Source organism: Rhinoderma darwinii, chromosome 1 (assembly GCF_050947455.1).
Source record: "Rhinoderma darwinii isolate aRhiDar2 chromosome 1, aRhiDar2.hap1, whole genome shotgun sequence".
Taxonomy (NCBI): Eukaryota; Metazoa; Chordata; class Amphibia; order Anura; family Rhinodermatidae; genus Rhinoderma; species Rhinoderma darwinii.
This window is the reverse complement of record NC_134687.1, coordinates 40460035-40484539: the sequence shown is the minus strand read 5'-3', so window position 1 is coordinate 40484539 and position 24505 is coordinate 40460035. Positions and strand designations below refer to the sequence as shown.

Below are 24505 nucleotides of genomic sequence, written 5' to 3'. Positions count from 1 at the left end.
GCTGCAATCAAAGCTGACCGCAGCATTCAGAGGAAAATGAGAAGGGGGGATGCCCTTTTGGATCGCGTCACTTGGAATCCCTGTGACGCAATTGAGGGTCATATCATATATGGGCAGACAGCCCAGAGTCCATTGAAGGACCCCAGGGCTGTCTGACCATATTTCCTGTTAGGGCATATTGAGGTATGTCCTAACAACTGCCTGTGTACCATAAGTGCATAGGCTAATGTACTGGCATATAGACATACGCCAGTACATTAAAGTTTAAAAATAAATAAAGTAATGTTAAATAAAAAATTTTAAAAAACACACACATTACAATAAAAATTTAAATAAGTCTCGATACATAAAATATACACATATTTGGTATCGTCGCGACCGTAATTACACATTTATAGCGTCATTCATTTTTCCACTGTTATAAAAATAAAAAACTGCTTTCTTTCACTTATTAATGTGAGGCACGATGTGTTATGAATTTTAAACCTCCATGTGTAATGTCGGGGTAGGAAGACAGACAGGTGAGCCCTAATCTACCCGCCACTCAGTCCCTGCCTACTTGCACGGCCCGTCCTAGGCGACGGGGTACAACTGGGCGACGGTCCCTACGCTCAATATGTGCACGACAGACAAACAGACAAGGGTACACAGAAGCTAAGGGAAATGGGGCAGTTGCCCACAGCAACACCGTGAGCAACAAGAGTAGTGAACGAGCCGAGTCAAACCAGGAGTGTACGAGGTACCAAACGCAGAGCAGGAGAGTAGTCAGTAAAGCCAGGGTCAATATGAAGCAGAGGTCAATGGGAATAGCAGGAACAGCAGAGCCAGGAGACAAGAGAATCACAGGCAAAGGACAAGAAGCAAATGAAGGTATACATAGACCAAGGGCGGGAGCTGGGACCGTCTGGCCAGGCTGTGATAGGTTCTCCCACTCCTCAGCCTACCAGCCTGAGTGGTAGCAGATCGAGTCACTCTATCAGACCTAGGAACAGATGCAGGCTGATTAACCACGGGCGTTGACACAGAAGCTGTGTCTGGCAAATCCTTTACACCATGTGCCTCACATTAATAGTAATTAACCCCATCATGTTTCTCAATGTGAGGCACGTGGAGGTTCAAAATTTATCACACCACGCGCCTCACATCAGAAAACGGAAGAACTTTTTTTTAATTATTATTATTGTTGGCAAAAGTATAGTTTTGGTATTGAGTATCGCAATACTACACAAAGTATCGGTATCGAAGTCTTAATTCTGGTATTGTGACATCCCTACCTGACACTGGGTGTTGTGTGATGCGTTACATACAACGTCCTGACGCTGCCTGGTATCAGGACTTTGCATGTGCCAACACAGACCGGGCGTGATGTGGCAGCCTGAGGGGGATCTGTGGCTGGCCCCCTGCCAACAAAACCACTCTGACCATCGAGTCATGGACCCCATAAGATTTTTGAAGGTGTCCTGTGGCATTCGGCATTAGCAGCAGATCCTATAAGTTACAAAGCATCCATGGATCAGACTTGTATTTCCAGCACATCCAACAAATGCTCGAATGGATTGAGATCTGGGAAATTTGTGAATTTGGAGGCCAAGTCAACATTTTGAACTTGTCATGTTTTTCAAACCATTCCTGAAAGTAATCTTCTAGTCATCATAATTTATCCCTTGGCAAAGTCACGGTGATCCTCACATTTGCCTATTTTTCCTGCTTCCAACACATCAACGTCAATAACTGACTGTTCCCTTGCTGCCTAATATATCCCCACTCCCTTGACAGGTGCCATTGTAATGAGACAATCCATGTTTTTCACTTCACCTGTCAGTGGTTTTAATCCTATATCTGAACGGTGTATATACTATCAATTTGTGGACGAGCCGTGGTTCATTTTGTCATTCTATTTTATTAGACTGATTTCTCAGCAAAAGCAATTGCTAGAAAAGCTCAGACTATTTCAACAGATCCGTTCGGACTCCATGAGACAGAAGAAATCTGTTCTACATGTCCTAGAAGGACTGCTGGAGAACAAGCTGAAGGTAGCGGTATTTCTTCACAATGTTGTTGGGTGATGTTTGCGGAATATAATAAAATGTCTTCTTTTCGCGCCCTAGACCTCTGTATTCGATAGTCCAGCTTTGCATTTCATTTTTGTTCCTCCTTTATAGGATGCAGAACAGGAGTTCATTGCTGAGCTGGCTTCGATGGCTAGGATCCGTCTCGCTGACAAGAATCCTTCTGTGAACAGAAACCTGCAATCCGGTCAGTAGATCTGTTTATAGATGAAGGTTTTATTTTCTACAAATAATATATATATATATATATATATATAAGTAATATGGTTTATGTTCATAACTGTTCTATAGCAGATAAGGATAAGGTCCACGCTGGCTTCAAGGTGTCCGTTTTTTATGAATCCATGAGGGAGCCATTTTTAAAGTCCGCCTGTCATTTTACTTTTTTTAGTAGTGCATGCAAAAATAAAAATCTTTCTAATATATCTATTAAAAAAACTCCATCTATCAGAAGCCCCTTCCCCTCTATGCATGGACGGAACAGATAATGCAGGATCTCCCCTGTCTCTATGAATCCTAGTTATGGTTCTGCCTCTATACCTGGCTATTGTACTGTCTGTGCTCAGAATCTCTGCACTCACTGAAAAACCACAATGACTATGAGGCAAAAAAGTCATGGGAGCCTCTATCAGATTACACCAAGCAGAGACTGTGTGGGGGAAGGAGGACGGGGGGAGGCTGCCTGCACACACACATGAATACATAGACTCTCCTGCTGAACAGATCATCTTCTAGTACATATTAGACATCTCAGACCATTAGACTTTCTCATGGAGGAGCAGATATTTGTACATCGTATTTAGGGTTGGAAAACTGTATAGCACTTTCTACAGGAGGGGGCGCTATAGCACTGTCTACAGGGGGGTGTATAGCACTGTCTACAGGGAGTGCTGTATAGCACTGTCAGGGGTGAACCTAACCCCTCTGCTGCCTGAGGCAAACTATAAAAAGGTGCCCCCAAAAAATCTATCCGAGTTTTCTCATTACGAGCTTTACACAGCAAACACGCAATATATAATTTTTTTAAATAGGAAAACATTTGACGTTTATTTGTTAAAGTGCTGTTTGAAGTATGGAAAAGATTTAAAGAGGCTCTGTCACCACATTATAAGTGCCCTATATCCTACATAAGGAGATCGGTGCTATAATGTAGGTGACAGCAGTGCTTTTTATTTAGAAAAACAATCTATTTTTACCAGGTTATTAGTGCTTTTAGCTTTATGCTAATTACTTTCTTAATGCCCAACTGGGTGTGTTTTTACTTTAGACCAAGTGGGCGTTGTAAAGAGAAGTGTATGACGCTGACCAATCAGCGACCAATCAGCGTCATACACTTCTCTCTCATTACTTCAGTGCATAGGGATCCTGCTAGATCACTATGTGCTGACTTAGGCCGGATTCAGACGAGCATGTGCGTTTTGCGCACGCAAAAAAACGCGGCGTTTTTGCGTGCGCAAAAGGCCCTTAACAGCTCCGTGTGTCACCAGCGTATGCTGCGCAATTTTTGTGCAGCTGCCATCATTATGACACTCCATTTGGATGTTTGTAAACAGAAAAGCACGTGGTGCTTTTCTGTTTACATTCAGAGTTTGACAGCTGGTGCGCGAATCACGCTGTTCGCACGGAAGTGCTTCCGTGTCACATGCGTGGTTTTCACGCACCCATTGACTTCAATGGGTGCGTGATGCGCGAAAAACGCCTAAATATAGAACATGTCGTGCGTTTTACGCTTGCGCAAAACTCACGGACTGTCTGCACTGCCCCATAGACTTGTATTGGTCCGTGCGAGCCGCGTGAAAACCACGCGGGCTGCACGGACGCAAATCACGTTCGTCTGAATCCGGCCTTATACTAACACATTAACGTTACTGAAGTGTTTAGACAGTGAATAGACATTCCCTCTCAGCCAGGATGGGATGTCTATTCACAATCCCAACACTTCGGTAACGTTTCTGTGGTACTTACAGCAGAGCAAGCGTAATATCGCGAGGTCACGCTGTAAATGACAGGTTACAGCGAGATTACGCTTGCTCTGCTGTAAGTCCCACAGAAACGTTAGCGAAGTGTCGGGATTGTGAATAGACATCCCATCCTGGCTGGAAGGAATATCTATTCAGTCTAAAAACTTCAGTAACGTTAATGTGTCACTATAAGACAGCACATAGTGAACAACGCAGTGTCACTATGCGCTGACTTAATGGAGAGAACTGCATGATGCTGATTGCTCAGCGTCATACACTCCTCTGTACAACGCCCACTTGGTCAATAGTAAAACTCGCCCACTTGGTCTAAAGTAAAAACATGCCCAGTTGGGCATTAAGAACGTAATTAGCATAAAGATAAAATCGCTAATAACGTGGTAAAAATGTTGTATTTCTAAATAAAAAGCACTGCTGTCACCTACATTATAGCGCCCATCTCCTTATGTAGGAGATAGGGCACTTATAATGTGGTGACAGAGTCTCTTTAAAGAATTATTCTTACTGTCAATGAGTGCAGTGCAGTGCAGTGCAAATAGTACGGTCGGAAATGCACTACCCCATATCTCTCCTTGGCAGCCAGTCTCATTTGCGGCGTCACTCTCTGCAATTACATTTAAGCCAGTCCAGGACGCATCGCGCTTAGCGCTGTTTTGAAGAGGCACGTCCTGGGCTGGTTATATTGCTCTACCTCTGTATTGTAGTGGTCTGCCTGTGCTTGCTTGATGGAAGTGGTGGATTAATATAATCTTAGGCCCTGGGCTGTACACAAGTTATGGGCCCACATCCCACATGTAAGTATCACCTACATGTCAAAGTACATCACATTCCACTCTGCAGACTGTCTCTTAGCCTGATCATCTGCTGCCATACTCACACTTCCCCACAGCCCACACCACTGTAATTTACATAGATTGTAAGACCAACATTACCACATAGTGACTGAATAATACCCCCATACTGTTACTCAATAATACCGCCACACAATAATCACATAGTGACTGAATAATATTCTCATACTGTTACTGAATAATACCACCACACTATAACCACATAGTGACTGAATAATACCCCCACACTGTTACTGAATAATACCGCCACACCATAACCACATAGTGACTGAATAATATTCCCATAGTGTTACTGAATAATACCACCACACTATAACCACATAGTGACTGAATAATACCCCCACACTGTTACTGAATAATACCACCACACCATACCACAAAGTGACTGAATAATACCCCCATACTGTTACTGAATAATACCGCCACACCATAACCACATAGTGACTGAATAATACCCCCATACAGTTACTGAATAATACCACCACACCATACCACAAAGTGACTGAATAATACCCCCATACTGTTACTGAATAATACCGCCACACCATAACCACATAGTGACTGAATAATACCCCCATACAGTTACTGAATAATACCACCACACCATACCACAAAGTGACTGAATAATACCCCCATACTGTTACTGAATAATACCGCCACACCATATCCACATAGTGACTGAATAATACCTCCATACTGTTACTGAAAAATACCGCCACACTATAACCACAGTGACTGAATAATACCCCCATACTGTTACTGAATAATACCACCACACCATAACCACATAGTGACTGAATAACATTCCCATACTGTTACTGAATAATACCACCACACCATACCACATAGTGACTGAATAATACCCCCATACTGTTACTGAATAATACCACCACACCATAACCACATAGTGACTGAATAACATTCCCATACTGTTACTGAATAATACCACCACACCATACCACATAGTGACTGAATAATACCCCCATACTGTTACTGAATAATTCCGCCACACCATAACCACATATTACAACCACATAGTGTCTGAATAATACCACCATACTGTTACTGAATAAAACTAACAAAACCAAGATCAAGTATTACTACAACATAGTGTCAGAAAAAACACACCATACTGTTAGTGAATAAAACACACTATATATGGACCAATATTACCACCATACACTGACCTTATAGAGGTAGATGCCAGTTATACATAGGAGATCTGCAAACCATATAAGTGATTGCAGTATAGTTATATCTAATGACTCACAGGTGACGTCTTATCAGATTAGAGTTGTTTACTTTCACCTTTTCTTCTTCATCCAGCCAAGACCGCAATGACCATTTCTCCCACCCACAATTTCCTAGGCCCTGCAGAATATGACAAAGATATATTTGGGTCCTTGCTTTTGTAGCACACTCCCTAACTATTCCCTACCTCTAAACAAACTCTCTATACAGTAATACTACATACCTCCTTTTGTTCCCCCTAAAGGGCCCACATAGTATGTGCTACTTTTGTTCTCCTACACCGTAAAAGTGTCCCATTTACAGCTTACCCAGTGATAGAGCCACTTTTAGTGCCCCCATCCATTAATAGTGTTCCCACTCAGTACTAATACCCCCTTTATCTCCACACAGTAATAATGTCTCCACTCACTAGTAATGTGGCCTTTTATTCCCCCACTCAGTACGAATGCCCCTTTTTCTGTCACACTCAGTAATAATGCCCCCACAGTAATATTGCCTCTTTATACCCCCACTCAGTAAAAATGCCTACTTTATGCCCCCACAATAAGGATGCCCCCTTTTGTATGCGCCTCTTTTATGCCCCCTTTTTATTACCTAATAGACTAGTAACTCCAGCTGGACGTTCTGAATTTCAACTGAGTTCAGTGGCCTGGTGTGGACGACATGATGCAGTGACATCATCGTGTCGGGCCGCTGACATCATCTGCGTGCTCCCGATCTCTTGTAGGTCATGGGCCTAAACCAGGCTGTGGCCTACAAGAGCAAACGGCGGAACAGGGAGCCAATGACCAGGGGTTGGTTGGCAAATTTTAGCCTGGGGGGCAAGCACACAGCACTGACCCAAGAGTAGCGGCCCATTCTGGGGGCACTGGGCAATTGGCGAGTTTGCGCCCCTAACTCCGCCCCGTAAGAACTCTGCTACCTGTCAATGGAAAAATCATCCGCCAGAATGAAAAATGTTTAATGATGGCGGAGTACAAGAAAGCCTCACCTGGGAATTAGACTTTCTTGTAATCTGCCATGAGGAAACATTTTTCCCTCTGGAAGATGACTTTTCAATTGACAGGTAGCAGAGTTACATAGTTACATAGTTAGTACGGCTGAAAAAAGACACATGTCCATCATATTAATATTATTTGGTGTCATGTGATATTAATTGGTGTCATGGTTCAGCTTCAACTGCAAAGGGGAGACATTTCCTCAACCTGTTGAAGGAAAATTTTATGTGCCAGTTTGTGGAAGACCCGACTAGAGGTGAAGCTCTGTTGGATCTGGTCATTTCTAATAATGCAGATCTTGTTGGGAATGTCAATGTTCGTGAAAACCTCGGTAACAGTGATCACAATATAGTTACATTTTACCTATACTGTAAAAAACAAACGCAGGCTGGGAGGGCAAAAACATTTAATTTTAAGAAAGCCAATTTTCCCAGGATGAGGGCGGCAATTCAGGATATAGACTGGGAAGAACTAATGTCAAATAATGGAACAAATGATAAATGGGAGATTTTCAAATCTACTTTGGGTAATTATAGTGCAAAATTTATTCCTATAGGTAACAAGTATAAACGACTCAAATTAAACCCCACATGGCTTACACCTTCTGTGAAAGGGGCAATACATGACAAAAAAAGGGCATTTAAAAAATACAAATCTGAGGGTACATCTGTAGCCTTTGTAAAATATAAAGAGCCTAATAAAATCTGTAAGAATGTAATAAAATTAGCAAAAATACAAAATGAAAGGCAGGTGGCCAAGGATAGTAAAACAAATCCCAAAAAATTCTTCAAGTATATAAATGCTAAAAAGCCAAGGTCTGAACATGTGGGACCCCTAGATAGTGGTAATGGGGAGTTGGTCACAGGGGATCAAGAGAAGGCAGAGTTACTAAATGGGTTCTTTAGCTCTGTATATACAACTGAAGAAAGAGCAGCTGATGTAGCCGCTGCCAGTGCTGTTAATATATCAGTTGATATACTGAATAGGATGAATGTAGATATGGTGCAAGCTAAATTAAATAAAATAAATGTACACAAGGCCCCGGGACCAGATCGGTTACACCCTAGAATTCTTAAAGAGCTTAGTTCAGTTATTTCTGTCCCCCTTTTCATAATATTCAGAGAATCTCTAGTGACTGGTATAGTGCCAAGGGACTGGCGCAGGGCAAATGTGGTGCCTATTTTCAAAAAGGGCTCTAGGTCTTCCCCAGGTAATTATAGACCAGTAAGCTTAACATCCATCGTGGGGAAAATGTTTGAGGGGCTATTGAGGGACTATATACAGGATTATGTAACAATAAATAGCATTATAAGTGACAGCCAGCACGGTTTTACTAAGGACAGAAGTTGTCAAACTAACCTAATCTGTTTTTATGAAGAGGTGAGCAGAAGTCTAGACAGAGGGGCCGCTGTGGATTTAGTGTTTTTGGACTTTGCAAAGGCATTTGACACTGTCCCCCATAGACGCCTAATGGGTAAATTAAGGACTATAGGTTTAGAAAATATAGTTTGTAATTGGATTGAGAATTGGCTCAAGGACCGTATCCAGAGAGTTGTGGTCAATGATTCCTTCTCTGAATGGTCACCGGTTATAAGTGGTGTACCCCAGGGTTCAGTGCTGGGACCACTATTATTCAACTTATTTATTAATGATATAGAGGATGGGATTAATAGCACTATTTCTATTTTTGCAGATGACACAAAGCTATGTAATATAGTTCAGTCTATGGAAGATGTTCATGAATTGCAGGCAGATTTAAACAAACTAAGTGTTTGGGCGTCCACTTGGCAGATGAAGTTTAATGTAGATAAATGTAAAGTTATGCATCTGGGTACCAACAACCTGCATGCATCATATGTCCTAGGGGGAGCTACACTGGCGGATTCACTGGTTGAGAAGGATCTGGGTGTACTTGTAAATCATAAACTCAATAACAGCATGCAGTGTCAATCAGCTGCTTCAAAGGCCAGCAGGATATTGTCGTGTATTAAAAGAGGCATGGACTCACGGGACAGGGATGTAATATTACCACTTTACAAAGCATTAGTGAGGCCTCATCTAGAATATGCAGTTCAGTTCTGGGCTCCAGTTCATAGAAAGGATGCCCTGGAGTTGGAAAAAATACAAAGAAGAGCAACGAAGCTAATTAGGGGCATGGAGAATCTAAGTTATGAGGAAAGATTAAAAGAATTAAACCTATTTAGCCTTGAAAAAAGACGACTAAGGGGGGACATGATTAACTTATATAAATATATTAATGGCACATACAAAAAATATGGTGAAATCCTGTTCCATGTAAAACCCCCTCAAAAAACAAGGGGGCACTCCCTCCGTCTGGAGAAAAAAAGGTTCAACCTGCAGAGGCGACAAGCCTTCTTTACTGTGAGAACTGTGAATCTATGGAATAGCCTACCGCAGGAGCTGGTCACAGCAGGGACAGTAGATGGCTTTAAAAAAGGGTTAGATAATTTCCTAGAACAAAAAAATATTAGCTCCTATGTGTAGAAATTTTTCCTTCCCTTTTACATGAAGGGGAATTATTTTTCCTTGACCTCTAGCTTTTATTCTGGCACAGGGCAGGAGAAAAAAGACAAAAGACTGCTTTAGGTGAGTTAAAGTTTTTTGTATATTGCTAACTTTTATTTAGGTAGGTTCCGCTGGACCGTTTGGACTACGATGTAGAATCATTGGACTATTTCGATCTACTTTTTTTTTCTTTTTAAATAAAATACTGAACGATGGTTGCATGGGGGAGTTTTGATTTTAATAAAAAAAATGTTTTCTTATGTCTGTTTTTTTAATACATTATTATGGCCTTAGTAATGGCTGCTGTCTGATTGACAGCGTTCAATTACTAAGGCTGGGGCTTAGCGTTAGCCAGTAAAAAGGCTATCACTAACCCCTATTATTACCCCGGTTCCCACTGCTGCCAGGGATACCGGGAAGAGCAGAGTACAATCCACTACCCGACCATCTGAAGCGACATACAGGCAGCGGGGCGGCCGCAGGCTGGTACTAACAGGCTGGGAAGGGACAAAAACCGTGTCCCTTTCCAACCTGGTAATGCTGGGCTGTAGCTGCATTATTGTATCTGGCTAGTTATGAAAAATAGGAGGAACCCCACGTCATTTAAAAAAAAAAAATAATTGAAAAAAATTACGTGAGATCTCCATTTTTCATAGCCAGCCAGATACAATAAAGCAGCCGCAGCCTAGCATTACCAGGGTGGGAAGGGCCACGGTTTTGGGCACTTCCCAGCCTGATAGTACCAGCCTTCGGCCACCCCAGTACGCGCCCTTCACTTTAGATGGTACCCGGCTCCTCCCGGAACTCCTGCTGGCGGTGGGTACCGGAGTAATAATAGGGGGATAGTGCTAGTCTATTTACTGGCTAACGTTTAATCCTGCCTTAGTAATGGATGCTCTCAATCAGACAGCTGCCATTACTAAGGCGGTAATGAAGTATTAAAAATCAAACAGACATAAATAAAAATTGCTTTATTGACATAACAACTCTTCGGCCTCATGCACACATGTATTTTTTTCCTCCCGTAAATACGGGTCTTTGGTCACACGTATTCGACCCGTATTGCACCAGTATTTACGGACCCGTGCCCGTAAATACGGGTCCGGTGTCACCAGTCTTCCACCCGTATTTACGGGCACGTTTTCGCTGCAAAATTGCACTGCGCTAATCGGCAGCCCTTCTCTCTATTAGTGCAGGATAGAGAGAAGGGACAGCCCTTTCCGCAGTAAAAGTAATTAATATATACCCGGCCGTTGTCTTGGTGACGTGTCCCTCTTTCGACATCCAGCCTGACCTCCCTGGATGACGCGTCAGTCTATGTGACAGCTGCAGCCTGTGATTGGCTGCAGCGGTCACATGGGCTGAAACGTCATCCCGGGAGGCCGGACTGGAGGAAGAAGCAGGGAGTTCTGGGTAAGTTTGAACTTCTATTTTTTTTACACATTGATCTATAGTGCGATCGGAAGTCACTGTCCAGGGTGCTGAAAGAGTTACTGCCGATCGTTTAACTCTTTCAGCACCCTGGACAGTGACTATCCCCTGACGTCACCTAGCAACGGCTCCCGTAATTACGGGTGCACACGTAGTCACCCGTAATTACGGGAGCCCCATAGACTTTTATGGGCCTGCCCGTGGCGTAATTACGGCCTGAAATAGGACATGTTCTATATTTTTCAACGGCACAGGCACCTTCCCGTAAGCATACGGGGAGGTACCCGTGGCCAATAGTTACATAGTTACATAGAAGTCTATGTGCCCGTAATTACGGCCCATGATTACGGGCGTTTTTACGTTCGTGTGCATAGGGCCTAACACACAATCCACTCTAACCATTTTATTTAAAAAAAGGAAAAAATCTTAAATCAGTGAAGTAGTCTAACGAATCTACGACGTAGTGCAAATGGTCGGAAACTGCAAAACAAAAATTAGCAGTATGAAAAATAAAAATAAAGATGGCTGCCCCAGAGAAGTACAAACATATGAATAAATAGTTACCTTAGGGAATATATTAAAATAATTAGAAAAAATAGGCCCATAAAGTAAAGCATATCAAATTTTTTTTTTTTTTTTAAATTATAACACCTTTCACCTTTCTTTTTAAAGAGAACCTTTCTCCTGCCCATACATGTGCAGCTGAGTGCAGCATGTAATAGGCAGGGCTGCACAAACCCTGGGGCACTTTAAAGTTTTTTTTCTAACCTTCTAGCCTCTTTCGTTATTTAGATATCTGTGTCGTAATATTTGGCGCCCGATATTTAAATAACCCCCTGAACTGTCAATGTGGCGGTAATTGGCAAGGGTGGCGTGTAACATCTCTGTGACACTGTCCAATCAGCTACGGACAGTGTCACAGCAAGAGCTGGAGAGAGGAGAGAGTATGTGTGTGTGTGTGCGCGCGCGCGAGCGCGCAGCTCCGCCACCACTACGGAACAGAAGTGGAAAAGAAGAATGGTAATTCTTCTTCTGTTCCATGGCAACGGAGCTGTGCGCGCGCACGCTCTCACTCTTTAGCATTCGGCAGACAAGGACGACAAGACTGATCTCTTGCGAGAGATCTTTCAGTCTTGTACTTGCCTGCCCATAGCTGAAGAGTGAGAGCATGCATGCGCACACGCTCTCCTCTCTCCAGCTCTTGCTGTTGACACTGTCCGTAGCTGATTGGACAGTGTCACAGCGATGTTACACGCCCCCTTGCCAATTACCGCCCCATTGACAGTTCAGGGGGTTATTTACATATTGGGTGCCAAATTATCCCCCCCCCCCATAGAGCCCTCACTGGTTACTATACTGCAATGTTAGGGGGGTCTAAGCATCTGACTGCCTGCTCTAAAGGGTGCAGAATCCACCCGACCTGTAGAGCCCTCTGCAGTAAGTCCGACACTCATCTTCATTCAATTATAGAGACATGAGGGTTCTATGGGGTGGATTATTCCCCCCCCCCCCCCCCATAGAACCTTTGGCTGTCAGTAAAATGCCCAGACCCCCTTTGCAGTATACTCCTGGGTCCCGGTCCCCCAGCTTCGGCCGACCGACCCGTTTTACATTAGTGAAGGCAGGAGCATGAGCACTGTAAGTGGCGCTCAGTTTTTAATACAGGCCACCGCTCATCTCGTGTATCTCGTCACTTCTCTTCTTACTTGAGGAGAAAGCGTTCGACCGCTCCTCCTTCAGAGCTGCTCCTCTCTGGCGGCGCGTGCTGCGTACAGCGTCAGAGAGGAGGAGGAGGAGAAGTGTTCTTACAGACGTGCCTGTTATGCGGCACGTCTGCTAAGTAAAATAAGGCATGTCCCTGGTCCAGTCCGTCCCTGGCTCAAAATGCCGCCCCCCATTTTCGGATAGGTTGTGCCGCCTGAGGCTGTCGGCTCACCTCGCCTCATGACAGGTGCGGCACTGAGCACTGTCTACAGGGGGGGCTGTAAAGCACTGTCTACAGGGGGGGGATGTATAGCGCTGTCTACAGGGGGTCTGTATAGCGCTGTCTACAGGGGGGCTGTATAGCACTGTTCACAGGGGGGCTATAGTCCAAAATCTACAGGGGGGCAGTATCTACAAGGGGGGCTGTCTGTTGCACCCAGTGGAGTGGGGGCCCAGTCAAAAGTTTACTATGGGGCCCAGTCTTTCCTAGTTACGCCCCTGGTGATATCCATCATAGGCCGTAGAGTACCTATCATCACCTGGAATGATAGGCAATCCTTTACAGTTCTCTACTCTAGCCCAATCTTTTCCAGCCTTATAACCGCTGAACAATTATCCACTCCTGCGAGCCCTGACTCTCATTTTGTACCTAAAAAAGGCTTGATGTAGAGGGAGGTAAAGCATTGTATAATCCATATTCCGACTGAGATGGGTTTTGCTAAGCTCTAGCTGTGTTCTGGGAAACCTCTGACCAGGCTTCCAGGGAACCCTGAGTGGGAAACATTGTTCTAGCCTAGCAGATCCTATTGTCTTAAATATAATCCATTAGGTTTCTGGCTGGCTTTGTTTTTACAGCCAGCGGTCAGGGTCCTTAAAACCCGAGCCATAGACTTTTTACGGCTCGGGTTTTAACTTGCTGCCCGCGCGATCGGGCAGCTGAATGTCGGGTCTCCGGCTGTCAGTGACTGCCAGGGACCCTGAGGAGAAGATAGAAGCAGCTTTCGCTGCTTCTGTCTTCTCCGATGTCTTTTACACAGCGTTCAATGAACGCTGTGTATAGGAATAGAGGCAGGGGCTGCGCCGCTGTCTCTATTCCTCCCGGTGTTCATGTGACTGGTCGGGTGCCGTTACTGACAGACTGCTGCTGGACTAGACCCAACACAGCACTATTCGTGACAATCGTCACTATGAGAGGGCTGATTCCCCCTGTAACTGGGGCTGCTGTGCAGCTCCAGTTACAGTGGAAAAAGATGGTGTAAAAGAAAGAAAAAAAAAATCTAAAGTTCCCCAAAGGTCTTTTTTGACCTTTGAGGGACAGACCATAGTAATAAAAAAATAGTAAAGTGCAAAACAAAATTAATAATAAATACACATAAAATACCCACGCTAGAAAAAACGTTCCCCCCGCCAATGATTGTTGTAACGCTAGCGCTGACCCAATTACCCTAATATAGACATGTAATATATTAAAATTTACGGTAGACAATGACAATCACAAATAAAAGGTCTATTTAGGGTAAAACTATGTTATTACCAAAAAAAAATAGCTGAAACGTAAAAAAGCGTATTTTTTTACTATTATTTTCAAAGTTTATGAATAAAAATTCTAAAATAGCAAAAAGGATGTGTATAAAAATGATAAAAAAAGAAACCTTTTTTCCATAGACAATGCAGATCGCAAAAATCACGTCGTTAGCCCAACAAATAAAAAAGTTATAGCCATTTAACTAACACGTGCTAAAAATGGCTAAACGAATATCTGGACCCGAAGGCTCAAAATAGCGCGGTCCTGAACTGGTTAAAGCAGTTGTCCACTTTCAACAATCTTTGTCTTAGAAGGGTCCTCTGACTACAAGCAAATTATAGATTGACCTGCTGTTGGGATCCCAGCGATCTGCTGTGATGTGTGGAGGAACCCAGCAGTAAGTGTTCATCTCTCTCGCAGCGCCACAACAGGCAAAATGAAATATTACAAAGTTATATTCATTGAGATCAATGGCATTTCGTGTATTAAATGGATGAGCCAAGTGCTCCGGAGCGAGAGATGCTTTTGATAGCCATTGTTCTAGCCCAGCAGATCCCATTGTCTTAAATATAATCCATTAGGTTTCCTCTTTTTTTTTTTTTACTGGGTAGAATGGCCTAGCAGAATACGCTGAATTGCCCATCAAAAGCAATGAAAACCTGATAGAACGGAAGCTTACTAATGCCAACTGATGGCACATTTCTCTACATTTTACTGTACAATGAAAAAAATTCCAGTGTGAACTCCACATCAAGCTTTCAAATACCTCCTCGAAGCTTACCTGTGGACCCTATGCTTTTGGTGAGGTCTGCTCTTCCTCATGGCTCTCTTGGTAGCTGTTCTATCAACTGACCGGGAACATTAGTCCCTATTAATTTAGTCTGCTGGTGCTGTTCCTATAATTTCCGGTTGTCAAAAGGAGAATCCGAGAAAAAAGGTAGAGTCCCTTCTGTTCTCAAAAACCAGAGAGGCAGAATCCCCAGGAACATAAAAATTATTTGTAGGCAAGTGGAGTTATGGTAGTGGTGAACAGACCTGGCAGGGATGTCACTGGAAAGATGGTACAGATGCCAGCAGATTTGTGGCAACTGAACTTTACGAGGCTGCAACAAGGGAAACAAATCTTCTCCTTACTTGGAGAGGCACAGTTCTTAGACACGGCTCAGGCAGGTGGTTGATGGCTGGCTTTCACAATGTTGCGGACAGAGACAAGGGTGCTCCTCCCTGATGCAGGGGATGGTCCAGCATTTTCAAGCCTACTAGGCCACAATTGGCTTGCAGCCTTGCTACACACTGGTTCACTTCTGAGGTTCCTGCCCCTCACCCACCACAACCCACAAGACACTTTAATGCTCATGAGAAGGTTCTTACCCGTCATTCGTCACTAGCTCCAGGACCTACAGACTCAGGCCCAAACACTTGTGTTTCTTGCTCGCTTGCAGCTCCACGGCTCACTCAGAAATTTAGTAAAGGTGGCGTCCAGGTTGCACATCCCGGTGCCCAACAATCTTATTTTTTATGTTCTACTGGGTTCAGGGGGCAAATATAGAACTTTTTGTACTATAAGATTTTCTCTCCTGGAAACAACTGCTTTTAATTCTTATTGTTGCATTGTCTTCCTACACTAGAACTTTCCGGCAAGATCCCCCCTATGAAGAAATGAAAGTAGAAGTGTACAACCATGTACATGAATATGTGAACCGGAAACTACTATTAAAGTGAACCCTCTTCTCCACGGCACTAGTCTCTATGAGATCAATACTTTGTACTTTGGTGCACAGCTTCATCATTCAAGGATGGAGTCCCTGATACTACAGAATGACGGCGAAAATAAAACCAGATTCTCCAAAGGGAAATATATTTTACTTTATAACTGTAACATTGTTATAATAAATATATATATATATATATATATATATATATATATATATATATATATATATATATATATATATATATATATTGTACTAGTGGAACATTCCAGACTGAATATCTTTTGATTAGAAGATTGGCCATGAAGTAGATGTTTCCTGTACTTACTAGTCTTGTAGCAACTTGGAGCCTTGAGTATAATATGTTACTGCAAAGGAAGTTGTAGGGAAGATCAAATGTGTTCATGATGGACTAGTGGCAGCATTTTCCAACCTCAATGCAAAATAGCATGACATTATTGGGCATGATATTACTAGGCATGACGTTACTGGGCATGATATTACTAGGCATGACGTTACTGGGCATGATATTGCTAGGCATGACGTTACTGGGCATGATATTGCTAGGCATGACATTACCGGGCATGATATTAACGGGAATGGCTGGATTATTAGAATTGTATCTTAAAGAGGCTCTATCACCAGTTTAATACTTCCCTATCTCCTACCTAATCTAATACATTTTTTGTTGTAGGTAACTACTGTTTTTTTTAAAAAACGTTTATTAGTGACAAAGTTCTGATAATTTTTACATTTATGCAAATTTTTTGTAAAGGCCCAACTGGGTGCTTTTTTTAGTTTCACCAAGTGGGCGTTGTAAAGAAAAGTGTATGATGCTGACCAATCAGCATCATACACTTCTCTTCATTCATACCCAGCTTTATTCACAGCACAGCGTGATCTCGCGAGATCACGCTGTGACGTCACTTACTCCCGCAGCTCCTTCACGGGAGCGACGGGAAAATGACCAGACATCGCCTTCATCTATGCCCGGACTGCTGCTGAGGAGGATAATCATCCCGGCATGGCTGAATAAACCTGGGCATTAATGAAGAGAAGTGTATGACGCTGATTGGTCAGCGTCATTCACTTTTCTTTACAACACCCACTTGGTGAAACTAAAAGCCGTTGGGCTTTTACAAAAAATTTGCATAAATGTAAAAATGATCAGAACTTTGTCACTAATAAACGTTTTTCAAAAAAAACAAAACCATAATTATCTACAACAAAGCTCATATTAGATTAGGTAGGAGATGGGGAGTATTAACCCCTTCCCGACATGCGCCGTACATGTACGGCGCTGTCGGGAGGTGCTTCCCGCAAAGCGCCGTACATGTACGGCGCAGTGATTGTGCGGGCTCAGAAGCAGAGCCGGCACCGTCACCGCGGGGTGACAGCTGTATTATACAGCTGGCACCCTCCTGTAACTGCCAGGACCGGAGCTATTCTCCGATCCGGCAGATTAACCCCTCAGATGCTGCGCTCAATAGAGCGCAGCATCTGATAGGTTTTCACCCGATCGGCAACCCAGTGATGCAATCGCTGGGTTGCTGTGGCAATCGGACGCCAGAAAATGGCGTCCGAGTCTGCCTTGTACGGGAGCCGATGAGGACCCGCCTTCGGCGTGTCCTCATAGGCTTGCTGTCAGTGAATAACTGACAGCGCTAATACACTGCACTACGTATGTAGTGCAGTGTATTAGAGTAGCGATCGGGGCATCAGGCCCTCATGTCCCCTAGTGGGACAAGTCAGAAAAGTAAAAAAAAGTTAATAAAAATGTGGTAAAACAATAAAAACACACACATTTCAAATAAAAATAAAGCTAAACTGACTTTTTTCCCATAGTAAGTCTTTTATTATGGGAAAAACCGTAAAAATTAAAAAAACTATACATAATTGGTATCGCCGCGTCCGTAACGACCCAAACTACAAAACTATTATGTAATTTATCCCGCACGGTGAACGCCGTAAAAAAAAACATGAAAAACAACGCCAGAATCTTTGTTTTTAGGTCACATCTCCTTCCAAAAAATGCTATAAAAAGTGATCAAAAAGTCACATTTACTCCAAAATAGTACCAATAAAAACGGCAATCCGTCCCGCAAAAAAATAATCCCACACACCGCTTTGTGCACTCAAAAATAATAACGTTATGTGTCTTAGAATATGGCAACACAGAAAACAAATGATTTTATAAAAAAAGTGATTTTGTTGTGCAAAAGCCGCAATACATAAAAAAACTATAAAAATTTGGTATCGCCGTAATCGTATCGACCCGCAGAATAAAGCTAATATGTAATTTAGGGCGCACTGTGGATGCCGATAAAAAAAACAATAAAAAACAATTCCAGAATTGCTTGTTTTTGGTAATTTCCTTTACCAAAGAATGAAATAAAAAGTGATCAAAAAGTCGTATGTGTTCCAAAATGGTACCAATGAAATCTACAGCCCGTCTCGCAAAAAACAAGCCCGCACACCGCCCAATCAACTGAAAAACAAAAAAGTTACGGCACTAGTAATGCGGTGATGAAAAACATCTCAATGCGCAGGCCGGAGGGGAACATTCCTGCAGTTTCAGAACCCCAGTATTTAGGAACTAGGAAAGGGAAGGGACATCGCACATCCGCTGGAAGCGAGGGCGCCCGTATTATACCAGCGCAAAACTTTCCCAGCAATATTTCCCAAACTAGGAAGGAGAAAAAGTCCCCAAAAGGTGCAGAGCGTTACAAAAGGGGGATAAGAAAGAAAACCGTTTATCAGTGCGACACCGGCCTGTGCATAACGGATCGCTTCACAGCGTAACACACATCTATGGAGAATTGTATTATTTACCCCATTATTATACCCTCTTATTATGCCCTGATGTTCTCCGCACAGATTACATATGCCACCACATTATAAACGGAAATACCAGCAAAACTCAAACAAAACTACTACCAAGCAAAATCCATGCTCAAAATGGCGGTCTTTCCCTTCTTAGCCCTACAGTGTGCCCAAACAGCAATTTATGGCCACAAGTAAGGCATTACCATACCCGGGAGAACCCGCTTAACAATTTATGGGGTAAGATTCTCTAGGGGCACAACATCTTGTGCGGTGAATGGGCAGATCAGTGGAAAAATTGCAATTTTCACTTTGCACCATCCACTGCGTATTCATTTCTGAAAAACACCTGTGGAGTCTAAATTCTCACTACATCCCTTGATAAATGCCTTTAGGGGTGTAGTTTCTAAAACGGGGTCACTTTTGTTTGGTACATCAGGGGTTTTGCAAATGCAACATGGCGTCCGCAAACCATTCCAGCAAAATCTACGCTCCAAAAGATAAATACCGCTCCTTTTCTTCTGAATGCTCCCATATATGTCAACAGCTGATTATAACCACATATGGGGTGTTACCGTACTCGGGAGAAATTACTTTACAAATGTTGGGGTGCTTTTTCTTCTCTATTCCTTGTAAAAATTAAAAATGTTGATCTAAAACGACATCTTGTTGGAAAAAAAAATTATTTTTCATTTTCATGGCTTAATTCTAATTAATTCAGCAAAAAACCTTTGGGATCAAAATTTTCACTATACCCCTAGATGATTCCTCAGGAGGTGCAGTTTCCCAAATGGAGTCAATTTTGTGGTGTTTCCACTGTACTAGTACTACAGGGGCTCAGCAAATGTGACATGGCGCCCAGAAACCATTCCAAAATCCAAATGGTGCTAGTTCCATTCTGAGCCCTACCGTGTGTCCAAACAGCCGTTTATGACCACATGTGGGGTATTGTTTTACTCGGGAGAAGTTGCTTTACTAATTTTATGGTGCTTTTTCTCCTTCAGTCCTTGTGGAAATGAAAAAAAAAACCTAAACCTACATTTTATTTCAAAAAATGTAGATTTTCATTTTTACGGCCTACTTCCAATAAGTTCTGTAAAACACCTGTGGGGTCAAACTGCTCACTGTACTCCTAGATAATTTCCTCATGGGGTGTAGTTTCCAAAATGGGGTCACTTGTTGGGGTTTTCCACTGTTTTGTCCCCTCAGGGGCTTTGTAAATGTGACATGGCCTCCGCAAACCATTCCTGCTAAATTTGAGTTCCAAAAGCCAAATGGCGCTCTTTCCCTTCTCAGCCTCGCCGTGTGTCCAAACAGCCTTTTATTACTACATGTGGGGTATTGTTTTACTCGGGAGAAATTTCTTTACAAATTTTATGGTGCTTTTTCTCCTTTAGTCATTGTGGAAATGAAAAAAAATTTGCTAAACCTACATTTTATTTGAAAAAATGTAGATTTTCATTTTCACAGCCTACTTCCAAAAATTTCTGCAAAAAAACTGGCCGGTCAAAATGCTTGCTACACCCCTAGATAAATTCCTCGAGGGGTATAGTTTCCAAAATGGGGTCACTTGTTGGGGGTTTCCACTGTTTTGTCCCCTAGGGGGCTTTGCAAATGCGACATGGCCTCCGCAAACCATTCCTGCTAAATTTGAGCTCCAAGAGCCAAATGGCGCTCTTTCCATTCTAAGCCCTGCTGTGTGTCCAAATAACCGTTTATTACGACATGTGGGGTATTGTTTTACTCGGGAGAAATTGCTCTACAAATGTTGTGGTGCTTTTTCTACTTTAGTTCTTTTGGAAATGAAAAAAAATTAGCTAAACCTACATTTTATTTGAAAAAATGTAGATTTTCATTTTCATGGCCTAGTTCCAAACATTTTTGCAAAAAAACTGGCCGGTCAAAATGCTTGCTACACCCCTATATAAATTCCTCGAGGGGTGTAGTTTCTCAAATGGGGTCACTTTTGGGGGGTTTCCACTGTTTTAGTTCCACAAGACCTGTTCAAAGCTGACATGGTGCCTAAAATATATTCTAATAAAAAGGAGACCCAAAATCCACCAGGTGCTCCTTTGCTTCTGAGGCCGGTGCTTCAGTCCAGTAGCACACTAGAGCCACATGTGGGATATTTCCTAAAACTGCAGAACCTGGGCAATAAATATTGAGTTGCATTTCTCTGGTAAAACCTTCTGTGGTACAAAAAAATTGGATTCAAAATGAATTTCTGGAAAAAAATAATGAACTTTGTAAATTTCACCTCTACTTTGCCTTAATTCCTGCGCAATGTCTAAAGGGTTAAGAAACTTTCTAAATGCTGTTTTGAATACTTTGAGGGGTGCATTTTTTAAAATGGGGTGACTTATTGGGGGTTTCTAATATCTAAGGACCTCAAACCCACTTCACAACTGAACTGGCCCCTGTAAAAATAGCATTTTGAAATTTTCTTGAAAATGTGAGAAATTGCTGCTAAAGTTCTAAGCCTTGTAACGCCCTAGAAAAATAAAATGATGTTCAAAAAATGATGCCAATCTAAAGTAGACATATGGGGGATGTTAGTTAGCAACATTTTTGTGTGGTATAACTGCCTGTCTTACAAGCAGATACATTTAAATTGAGAAAAATGCAAATTTTTGCAATTTTTCGCTAAATTTTGCTGTTTTTCACAATTAAATACTGAATGTATCGGGCAAATTTTGCCAGTAACATAAAGTCCAATGTGTCACGAGAAAACAGTCTCAGAATCACTAGGATAGGTAAAAGCATTCCGGAGTTATTACCATATAAAGTGAAACATGTCAGATTTGAAAAATAAGGCTCTGTCAGGAAGGTCAAAAGCGGCCAAAGAGGGAAGGGGTTAAACTCGTGACAAAGCCTCTTTAACAAACATGAAAAACTGTATTATGCATTTGATGAACAAAGCAAAATGTAAGAAGGGAAGGAAAGTCATGGGTAGATCCATTGCTATCACTGTCTTACAGATGTAGCAGAGCTGAATTTGTCATAACTTTGAGTTAACTGGTTCCCGACCGCTGGCTGTGTTTTTACGGCCAGTGGTCAGGGTCCTTAAAACCTGAGCCATAGACTTTTTATGGCTCGGGTTTTAACTTGCTGCCCGGGGACCCTGATGAGAAGATAGGAGCAGCTTTCGCTGCTTCTGTCTTCTCCGATGTCTTGTACACAGCGCTCAATGAAAGCTGTGTATAGGAATAGAGACAGCAGCAGCGGCGCTGTCTCTATTCCTCCCGGTGTTCATGTGACTGGTCACATGATCGCCGGGTGCCGTTACTGACAGACTGTTGCTGGGTCTAACTAGACCCAGCACAGCCCTATTAGTGACAATCGTCACTATGAGAGGGCTGATTCCCCCTGTAACTGGGGCTGCTGTGCAGCTCCAGTTACAGTGGAAAAAGATGGTGTAAAAGAAAGAAAAAAAATATATAAAGTTCCCCAAAGGTCTTTTTTGACCTTTGAGGGACAGACCATAGTAATAAAAAAAATAGTAAAGTGCAAAAAAAAATTAATAACAAATACACATAAAATACCCACGCTAGAAAAAACATTCCCCCCCCCCCCCACCAATGATTTTTGTAACGCTAGCGCTGACCCAATTACCCTAATATAGACATGTAATATATTAAAATTTACGGTAGACAATGACTATCACAAATAAAAGGTCTATTTTATGGTAAAACTATGTTATTACCAAAAAAAAATTGCTGAAACGTAAAAAAGCTTATTTTTTTACTATTATTTTCAAAGTTTATGAATAAAAATTCTAAAATAGCAAAAAGGATGTGTATAAAAATGATAAAAAAAGAAACCTGCATTGTCTATGGAAAAAACATTGCAAAAATCTCGTCGTTAGCCCAACAAATAAAACAGTTAGCCATTTAACTAACATGTGCTAAAAATGGCTAAACTGTGTCTGGTCCTGAAGGCTCAAAATAGCGCGGTCCTGAACTGGTTAAAGCAGTTGTCCACTTTCAACAATCTTTGTCTTAGAAGGGTCCTCTGACCACAAGCAAATTATAGATTGACCTGCTGTTGAGATCCCCAGCGATCTGCTGTGATGTGCGGAGGAACCCAGCAGTAAGTGTTCATCTCTCTCGCAGCGCCACAACAGGCAAAATGAAATATTACAAAATTATATTCATTGAGATCAATGGCATTTCGTGTATTAAATTGATGAGCCAAGTGCTCCGGAGCGAGAGATGCTTTTGATAGCCATTCTCTGCTCTAGCTAATGGATCGAGGTCCTGATTAAGGGACTCCTTTCTAGTAAGTAAGAATGCACTTTTCGGGTATTTGAACATTTTTTCTATACAAGACAACCCCTATATGCACTTTTTTCATGAGACAATAGCGCTGTAAATGAGGCCATCTACCTGTCAGTCAGAAGCTCTCCTCCTCCTCCTCCAAGTCCGTTAAAAAAATAAATAAAAAAATAGATGTGTTTGTGAAGTTGGAGGAACTTCTACAGATTATTGGGATTGTAAATATCCTCTAGCCTAGATGCTGGTAACATGTTCATATTCGTATTCTATCCTATAGACATATATTACTTATGATTTGTGCGATTTACTATTGTTTTCCAATTTGTCTGTAAAAAAACGTTCTGTGATTTTTGTATCAATTATCCTGAAAAACAAAATCAGGTTTGCAACACTGAGCAGCACTGATTGGATGAGAGCCACTGACAGACAGGTCTCTCCTATGGAAGCTCCGCCCACATAAACTTTGCAGAACAGCTGCATAAATGGTATACCCAGGCACCCTGAACTGTTTTAACCCTTTATATTAGTGCCACTATAAGATTTTGTAGTAGTTTTAGCTACAGACCTATGGAAAACCAGATTACATATCGTATTAAATTGAGTTGTGCCAAATTACAATTTAGCTCTGCTGCATTGACAACCAATATGTGTATGTATGTAAAGTTTGTTTGTTGCAACTAACCTAGTAAAATATTACTCAGAAATAGTTTGTATATAAAATCTAAATAGGTCTAAAATTCTGTGCTCATTCATTTTATAATAAATTCTTAAGGCAATATCGAGCCTTTGTTTTTCTGATAAATACTCAGCTTCCCTTCCCACAGCCATCTAGATAAATGGTAAAATACTCTCTGACTGCAGTCACCACTAGGGGGTAGTGTGGGAGCTGAGGGAAGACAGATTTATTATTGCGTTTAGTAAGAGCATCAGTCTGTCTTCAGTAAACTAAGCTCCCTCTTGTGATTGTGTGAGGGGAAGAAGGGAATTTGGAGCTCTGCATCAGAGAAACAAAGCTTTGACTGATGCAGATTTATTCTTCAGGAGGCTGGAAAACCTGGGTGATAACCCTGGTGGGAGTGTAATGGTGGCCACATTGATTATCACCCAGGTTTACCAGAAATGGCTATAACGTAAAAACAGAAGTCAACAGGCGAGGATAGCTAAAGGATATTTGGGGGAATGCGTCCTGGTTTTCATTCATATCGGAAATCATGACGCGGTGCCGGATCCGTCATACAACAGATACCACCGGTGCATCAACTAATAATGAGGTCCGTTGGGATCCGTTGGTTTGATAGAATTTGCTATGGAGGCTCCTAGAATGTGAATATAGCCTAAACAAGGCACTTAATGAAATGATAT

The 24505-nt window shown here is 42.2% G+C and overlaps 1 protein-coding gene across 1 annotated transcript in view; it reads left to right on the top strand.

Annotated features, from left to right (window-relative positions):
* The window catches only part of EVC (EvC ciliary complex subunit 1), a 115607-nt gene extending 99380 nt beyond the window's left edge, over positions 1-16227 (top strand). Inside the window, exons 18-20 of the mRNA XM_075857996.1 lie at positions 1907-2033; positions 2163-2256; positions 15963-16227. Of these exons, the coding sequence (XP_075714111.1) occupies positions 1907-2033; positions 2163-2256; positions 15963-15997 (256 nt within the window). The 3' untranslated portion in view covers positions 15998-16227. The remainder of the gene's footprint in view (positions 1-1906; positions 2034-2162; positions 2257-15962) is intronic.
* The last annotated feature ends 8278 nt before the right edge of the window (positions 16228-24505 follow it).